Here is an 8,684-nt window from a genome sequence, read left to right on the forward strand (position 1 = left end):
ACTGATCACAGTCTGTAACCAGGACAGGGACAGGACAAGACCAGAAAAAAACCTGGTCCCACACCTGGACCAGTTCTCATGTCAAAACCAGGACCAGGAACAGGACCAACAGTACAACAAAGTCCACTGGTCTGGTCCTGATTCAGAACTCAGTGAGTACTCAAACCAAACCAAAAACAGGTCCAGGTCCAGACCCAGGACCAGGACCGGGACTCTAAGGTCACATTAAATGAGGCAGAAATAAAACCTTTTTATTTCAGAAGTCAGATTTTAAACCAGCTCCTGTGGGTCTGGACTCTGTGAGAACTTCCCTTCGTTCTGCTGCTCGGTTCCCCCGCTTCCCTCCAGCCGTCGCCATGGTGATGCTCAGCTATGCAGAGCCTGAATACAGTCAGCAGCTCCAAGGAAAGGGGCCTTTGTTACCCACAACCCCATCACCTCCTCCTCCCCCCTCCTCCCCCCTCCTCCCTCAGCTCCCCGCTCTGCTTTCACACATGTCCAAACCAGTGTGGACCCAGTGTGGACCCAGTGTAACTCCAGTAAGGCTTCATGTGTCTGGTCCTATCCGGGGCGTTCAGTGGGACCTCAGGTCTGGATTTTAAAGCAGACACACTGGTCAGTTCACAGAGTTTAACCTCAGACCCCGTGGTAACAGGCAGCAGTTAACCATCAGTTCCAGTATGACCAGTGGACCTCCGGCCATGAACAATGGAGCTGCCAGGACAGGAAGTGAGGTCACAGCACAGACATCCCGCCACCGAGCTGAGGTGGTGTCAGCGTGCCCCTCCTGATAAAGATAAAAACCTTCAGAGGTGTGAGGCGCCTCTGATGTCACACTGATGTCCGGGTGTGATGTAACTTCCTGTCCGTGCACGAGGACAGGCCGACACGATGTAGTTCAGCTAAGTCACAGCTAGCTGCCTACGCTTAGCTCGCGCATCAATGCTATCATTACCAAAACAGTCTGCGTGGATGGAGTCCAGCTCCCTGGTCTGGTCGTTAACTGGCCTAGCTTGAGTAAAGCTCCTCCCACTGCTGACATCACAGATATGGTGGAGGTCAGAGGTCACATGGAGGCAGGGAGGCGGTCAGATGGTCGATTCCCACACAGGAAACAAAAGAACTGGATGTTATTGTTTTTAATGTGGACAAATAAAGAAATGATCTGATGTTATTCACATGTTCTGATACATGATATTGATTATTGATGATCAGAAAATGAAACATAAAGGGGGGGGCAGAGGACCATGGATCCATTTTGTGATCAGTGACGCTGTTTCGCGCGCTCAGATGTGATAGTGTTATTGATCTGGACACGTGACCCGCTGATGGAATTAAACCCGCTAAAGGTGTAAAGAACATGAATCATTTTCCCGCGAAAATGAACCCGCGTTTTTCCTCCGGTCGATATTAATGAGGCTGGATGATGATGTGGAGAATGACGGCGCACAATGAGGGCAGCTGGAGGAGGGCAGCATCTTCCTCGCTCCCTCCCCCTCCTCCCCTCCTCCCCCTCGGTGTGTGTGTGTGTCGGTGTGTGTGTGTGTGTGTGTGTGTCTCTGCCCTGCTTCACTCTGCTGTCGGACTGTTTTTCCTCCGGACTGACTGAAGGTAAAACTCGTTTTAATCTTTGTTTGGCGCATTATTTGGCGGCTCGCTCCGTCCCTTCAGACCCGCTTTAAGGAGGAATAAACCTCTGAAGGACCAGATCTTTTTATTCATATTATTTATTTATACGTTATAAGTTAGAGTTGAAATGTTGAACTGTTCCGCGGACAGAAGCAGAGAGCAGCGGCCGGTCCTTCCAGCTTTCCTCCCGTCCGGGTTAGGATCTCTGATGAGATGTGAGTAAAGTTCTGCTGCCTCCTGGGTGGATGTGATGGAGCGCTCCAGACTCTCAGAGTGTGTCTCTGTCTCTAAAAAGACAAACATCACGTTTTATTTGTGTTTTAAAGAGTTTAAACTGACAGAACTGAGGAAGCTGCAAAAATAACAATGACTAAAACATGCAGTTTGATTAAATGAGTCTGATGGACTCAGCTGAGGCTGTACGGCAGCTCAGAGGTGCCAAAAACAGACAGACAGACAGACAGAATCCTCCAGGAGGGACAGGGCGACCGTGTGTCCTGTGTCGGGTCTCTAACAGGGTCATATAGCAGTCTGCAGCTGGAGCTCAGTGTGAGGCGTATGGAAGCTGTGTGGGGTCAAAATGGATCAATATGTTTACACATGTCTGAGGGGGGTTCGTTTTGGAGGACTTGTTCCTCCTGACTGAGTCCAGGGTTTTGTTTTGTTTTGTTTGTCCTCTGGTGATCGTCTTTGTTTGTGTCTCCGTGCAGGACCATGTCCCGTCCGCCTGCAGGACTCTCTCTGCTATCCTTCAGGGTTACCACCTGACATGTAGGACTGAAGTTTGAGGACACAGCGCCCCCTGCTGGACTACCCGCGACAGCTGCAGGCCATGGCTGAGCCCAGCTACTCCGACCTGATCGCCAAACACTACAACTACACCGGAAAGTTCCGGAAGACGCAGCAGGACTCAGGCCTGAAGGCCGACTCTGTGATCTTCATCATTGTGTGCTGCTTCATCATCTTGGAGAACATTCTGGTCCTCACCACCATCTGGAGGACCAAAAAGTTCCACAAGCCCATGTACTACTTCATCGGGAACCTGGCGCTGTCCGACCTGCTGGCCGGCATGGTCTACACCGCCAACATCCTGCTGTCGGGCGCCAACACCTACAAGCTGACGCCCATGCAGTGGTTCTTCAGGGAGGGCAGCATGTTCGTGGCGCTGGCGGCGTCCGTCTTCAGCCTGCTGGCCATCGCCATCGAGCGCCACCTCACCATGCTGAAGATGAAGCTGCACAACAACGGCAACACCTGCCGCGTCTTCCTGCTCATCAGCACCGTGTGGATGATCGCAGCGGTGCTGGGCGGGCTGCCGGTGATGGGCTGGAACTGCATCCAGAGCATGATGCACTGCTCCACCGTGCTGCCGCTCTACCACAAGACCTACATCTTGTTCTGCACCACCGTCTTCAGCATCATCCTCATGGCCATCGTGGTGCTCTACGCCCGGATCTACGCACTGGTGCGCACTCGAAGCCGCAAACTCGTCTTCCGCAAAGTGACCAACGGCCGCAGCAATGCCAGCGCTAACAGCAAGAGCTCTGAGAAGTCGCTAGCGCTGCTGAAGACCGTCATCATCGTCCTGAGCTGCTTCATCGCCTGCTGGGCGCCGCTCTTCATCCTCCTGCTGCTGGATGTGGCGTGTGAGACTCTGAGCTGTCCCATCCTCTACAAGGCCGAGTGGTTCCTGGCGCTCGCCGTCCTCAACTCCGCCATGAACCCGCTCATCTACACGTTGACCAGCAACGAGATGCGGCGAGCGTTCCTCAAGACGCTGCTGTGCTGCACCGCCTGCCTCCGGCCCAATGCCAAGTTCACCGGGCCGATCATGGGGGCGGAGTTCAGCCGCAGCAAGTCAGACAACTCCTCCCACCCTAACAAGGAGGAGGCGGAGTACTCGCCGAGGGAGACGACGGCGGTGTCGTCGGGAAATGTCACCTCATCGTCCTAAACGTCACAAAGTCAGACAGAGAGTTGGTGCTTGCACAGAAAACACACGTGAGCGGCGCCGGCACAAACCCTCAGCAGGTCAGGACTCACAGCACTTACAGAGACTTTCAAACTGGTTAGACTGGGACCAGCGAACCACAGAGGGGGTCCACACTCTGTGTGCAGCTCACAGCCTTCAGAGCCTCCGGCAGGAGGATCGGATCCCGCAGGCAGCTCAGGGTGGATCACATGACCCATCCAGGACCAGGAAGTGCTGCTGCATATCCACCCAAACACCCTCATGATACAGCCCGGTAGAACATGGCGGCCGTCGTAGCAGCTGTAGTATTGATGCGTTTGAATGCGTCAGGAAGTTTCTGAATAACGATGATCTCATAGAAAGTTATTGATCCCGGTAGAAGACTCAGGCTTTATACTGACCCTCTAAGACCGAGTAGACTCTGTAGCACTTAAACACAGCTGTCACATATTTAAGGGTTAACTCATAGAACCCCCCCCCCCTGCATGAAAACTCTTCACACACGAGCTCAGAGCTCAGCTGCTTCAGACCGACCTGCTGACAGAGACTCTACAGCTGAGCGAGAACACGGCGAAGACAAAGCGTCCACAGGTTTCAAAAGGTTCCACTCCAAAAAGGTCGTCAGTCTGAAGCAGCTGAACTCGGATGATTTTGTAAAAAGTTGTAGGAACTTTGTTCAGAATGTATTTTCTACTTCCTGTCTGTGTTGCTGTTGTTGTCATGGTGATGTCAGTGTAGTCGGATTAATTTATATATGAAAGCAATAAGTTTTTCAGATGAGCAGAAAGAAGTTGTTGTTCTGTGTTTTCTTTAGTCTGAGAAAAGGAGGCTCAGTCCTGCCAAAAATCCAACAGGATCCATACATGTCGAGCAAATATAACCTCAAAACATCACCATCATCTTCATCATCTTCATCATTATCATCAGCACCATCATCATCATCTTCATCATCACCACCATCATCATCATCTTCTTCATCATCACCATCATCATCATCACCATCATCATCATCTTCATCATTATCATCAGCACCATCATCACCATCATCATCATCACCATCATCATCATCTTCATCATTATCATCAGCACCATCATCATCTTCATCATCACCATCATCTTCATCATTATCATCAGCACCATCATCATCTTCATCATCACCTGCATCTTCACCATCATTTCCAGAGCAGGACTGGGCTTCCTTGCAGACTGGACTTCTGTTACCATGGTGACCTGTCCTCTGTTCCTCCACCAGGAGCTGATTAATTAATCGATTAATGCTTTTGTTACGGTCCAGCCTGAACTCTGTCTGCACTCTTTAACTCCTGAATGTTGGTTTGTTGGTTTGTTTGTTTGTTTATTAATTAGCACTTAATAAAAACAGAAATAGAAACACACACCGCTGAAAATGAAGGAATGAACTCACTCACATCACACGTTTGTACTTTGTCCCAGAAATAGAGACAAAATCTGTTAAATAAGTCACAGTTAGGGTTAAAAAGGAAAAAGACTTCAGACAAAAAGTGACAAATATGGAGGACCAGACTTTAAAAAAAAACAAAACCTTAAAGGTCGGGCAGGAGATCTCACTCTGATGCACTTTCTGTTAAATCAGTGTAACTTCTCTTTACAATCCGATAGCAACCGATTAGTTCGGCAGTTTCTCTTTAAAACGAAGAATATGAATCATCTGAAGCTATAAAACATAAAAACATCATCAGTCCTCCGGGTGGACCCTGTAGGAGTATTGGCTGGTTGTCACTCTCTTCCTGCTCTGTGCACCAGAGAGGGACGTGCATGATGGCAGAAGTCACAGACTGGTTGGAGGCGTGGCTTCAAGGTGAGCTCCGAGAGAAAGGGGCGTGAGTTTACTTTGGAAATCTGTCTGACTCTCACTGAGTTTTAAAACCTCCTCCCCGACCTTTAAACAACAGCAGGTCCGTCACTCTTTGGGGTCCCCTGGAAACATTTCAGCTCTTAGACCACATGAATGGTGTCCGCGGTGTGGCGGCACACGGCCACATGTTTGGTATCAGTGTGTTTGCAGCTCCTCCGGCATCATTTAGAACATTCTCCAACTCCTTTCTGCTCCAGCCGCTGAAGCTGAGGGGCCCCGCGGGGTTAAAGGGCCTCCGCTCTCTGTACACTGTGACGTGATGTGCGGGCCGGTCCCAGCTTGTGTTTCACCTCTGAGTGTCATCATTAATGAGATTCAGTGATTGTCCCAGCTGCTGACCTCTGACCTCTGAGGGGGGCGGGGGGGGGGGGGGTCCTCAGGGAGTCATCAGAGCAGATAAAGCCACTTCCTCTGATTGCAGGTCCAGTTCAAGGTCTTGATGACCTCAGTGTGTCAGCGAGGACAGAAGACGTCAGCAAGCAGGGACTGAACAGACGAACAATAAGAATCAATAAGTGTTAAAACTGAAGAAAGATCCCTCCTCCATCACAGTCATACTTATCATAGGCCTGAAATCTGAAGACAGGAGCAGTGTGAAATGCTGCCTCCATGTGGTCACAGCAGGAACTGCAGCTTCACAGTTGTAAAGAAGCACATTTATAGTTGTAGTTCTTAGCACCTTCAGCGTAGACACAAGTCTCCAGGCATAGATCTGTGGATCTGTGGAACACCAGCACTGTGAGTGCTGCTTTCTTTTGAAAACTCTGGTCCTCTTTCTGTGTCGGTAGCTTCTTCCTTGTTTAGTTTCCAGAGCCACCTGTGCTGAAGCAGCCAATCACTGACCGTTCACAGGTGTTTACACCCTCTCTGTCTTCCTTAGTCCATGAATCCAGCATTAGTTTAGTCCAGTTTACTTGTGTCTGACTCCTGCCTGTTTCTGGACCCTGAGTGAGCATTGTCCTTGTGTTTGGACCTTGTTGAGACCTCGCTAACCTTTGACCTCTGGAAGCACCTGACATCCTCCCCTGCAATGGGTGCAGCTTTGTTCTCCGTGCCTGCACAGATGACCACACAGGAATGAATGTGTGTGTGTGGCCTGATTGTTCATGACCCTTTAGGTCGGCGCCCTCCTGTGGTTGTTTGAGTACAGTGCAGGTGACAGGGAGCAGACGTCTGGAGCTATGGTGGCTTTTTTCCTTTGTTTTATGGCCAGACGTGTCAGTCCGATGGTCCTGCTGCTATATAAAACACTGACTTTCTGTCTGTCTCCGATTGGTTGGCCGGTGATGGACCGGTGAGTTGACAGAATATTTAAAGAAACAGTGCACTTATTATGAATGACCTCTGACCCCGCAGCGTCTTCTCTCCTCAGACAAACCCTGGATCATCTGAGCACCGACTGCTGGAGGAACATACCCGGCCCGGAGCTCGCCGTCTGGGAGAACCCACCCTGCTGCCTCCTGTCAACCTGACAGGACGTACTGCTACGTCCACTCCGACCGCAGCAACCACCACATGCTGTTTGTAGTCAGTAAGGTCATCACAGGTGTTTCACAGTACCCAGAACTACGCATGAAGCAGGTTTCTGAAGACCGTGTGTTCACACCAAGAGCGACTGAAGCTGTAGAATCACTCATAAAGAACAGGTTCTGCTCGCTTTGGTGGCTCAAATCGCTCATGATGTTATTTGGTTAACCACTGAAAGGAGCTCTCAGTCAGCGATGAAGAGCCGGAGGCCTCCAGAGACAGCAGCAGGACGACTGTCGGTGCAAACAGGACGCAGGTCGCCGTCCATGTGACCAGCAGCGGTGTGGAGCTGAACTGTTTTTCTTCTGATAACATTTATTTATGTTATGTTTGATCATTCCTGCATGATTCTAAGACACAATAATAATAATAATAATAATAATAATAATGTCCTGTTTGAACTCTGCTAAGAGTTCAGCTGTAATCTGATTACTATGTTATTGAAAGCTGACACTTTTCACTGTATGTTATTTGTAATCGAGTATTTGTACTCTGAGTTACTTTGAAGTGCTCCACTTTGCCAAACTCCAAGTGCCATCATGACCCCTCTCCTGACAGATGCACGCCGGGATATGCAGTGCTGAATGCTGCCGTTAAGCCGGCGCGGCTGCAGGACGCGGACTACAGCTCCCATGATGCCCCGCGCGTTTTCTTCCTCCTTTCCTTCCTTCCTGCAGCCTCGGCCCTTCTGCCGTGAAAAAGCAAGATGAGAAGCGGCGGCAGCCCGCCGACACCGAACCGACCCTGAACCGAGCGACACTTCCAGCGGAATGGCGGCAGAGCGGCTGCTGACAGACCGGAGTCCGAGCTCAGCTGCTGGCTGTCGGCCTTGAACACGACGCCGCTGGAACTGCGGAGCTCCGGCGCCTGGAGGAGCGGCGGGTGGAGCTGCAGCCTGCCGGGCCGAGCCGTGCGGAGCCGAGCCGCAGCCCTCTCCCGTCCTGCTGATGATGTTCGGCGCCCTGCAGCACTGAAGCATCGACACACCGCACCCTGAAACCATCCCGATCTCCTCCTGCCCCCCCTCAGGTGAGACACCTGGGGGACCACCTGGTCCCCCGAGAGAGCCGGGGAGGCGACCCTGATCCGGCTCAGAGTCCTGCTGTCAGGCGGGAGCAGGTGTTACCCTGAGATGATGCCTCCATGTCAGCCAGGTCAGAGTGTGGGTCACCCTGAGGTTAGGGGGCCCAGAGTCCTCAGAGCCCCTGCAGGTCCTCAGAGCCCCTGCAGGTCCTCAGAGCATCAGTGTGAGGGGTCTGAAGTGTGTGACAGTTTGTGTGTGTGTGATCCAGCAGACGGCATGCTTCAGATCAGGAGCAGGAAGGCAGCACACACACCTTTAAAGGCTAACTGTGCTAACAACGCACAAACAACCACACACACACTTCCTGTAACTTCTGTTTAAACTCTGTTCACAGGAAGCAGCAGAACAGCTCATCTTCACATGTTTATTTAACCAGCAGACACTCAGTGAGAGTCCAGGCCCAGGTCCCAAGACACACAGGCAGATCACACACAGGCCAACATGAAGAACTGCAGTTCCTCAGACGGCCACTAGAGGCCCAAACACCTCCATGTTCTCCTGATAAGTTCCAATTGTATGAGGACTGTATGGGAGAGAGTTTAACTGTAGTTACACTTCAGTAGATCGATGCTTATTGA

The 8,684-nt window shown here is 51.1% G+C and overlaps 2 protein-coding genes across 4 annotated transcripts in view; both read left to right on the forward strand.

Annotated features, from left to right (window-relative positions):
- The first annotated feature begins 1,511 nt into the window (after positions 1-1,511).
- s1pr1 (sphingosine-1-phosphate receptor 1) lies at positions 1,512-4,613 on the forward strand. 2 transcript variants are annotated; one of them, XM_028403832.1, is made up of 2 exons: positions 1,512-1,611; positions 2,340-4,613. In XM_028403832.1, exon 2 carries the CDS (start codon positions 2,462-2,464, stop codon positions 3,581-3,583), a length of 1,122 nt encoding a protein of 373 aa, XP_028259633.1. In that variant the 5' UTR covers positions 1,512-1,611; positions 2,340-2,461; the 3' UTR covers positions 3,584-4,613. The 2 variants fall into 2 exon arrangements, with proteins under 2 accessions (XP_028259633.1, XP_028259634.1); XM_028403833.1 differs by lacking the exon at positions 1,512-1,611 and adding an exon at positions 1,759-1,844.
- A 3,081-nt stretch (positions 4,614-7,694) lies between these two features.
- zbtb37 (zinc finger and BTB domain containing 37) overlaps positions 7,695-8,684 on the forward strand; it is an 8,402-nt gene continuing 7,412 nt past the window's right edge. For both annotated transcript variants that reach the window (XM_028403417.1, XM_028403416.1), the window contains exon 1: positions 7,695-8,051. The gene's annotated coding sequence lies outside the window, so the exon portion shown is untranslated. The remainder of the gene's footprint in view (positions 8,052-8,684) is intronic.

The sequence above is a fragment of the Parambassis ranga genome, chromosome 4, assembly GCF_900634625.1.
Source record: "Parambassis ranga chromosome 4, fParRan2.1, whole genome shotgun sequence".
NCBI classification, from domain to species: domain Eukaryota; kingdom Metazoa; phylum Chordata; class Actinopteri; family Ambassidae; genus Parambassis; species Parambassis ranga.

Coding starts and splice junctions, on each gene's coding strand:
- s1pr1 (XM_028403832.1), top strand. CDS start 2,462: ATGGCTGAGCCCAGCTACTCCGACCTGATCGCCAAACACTACAACTAC.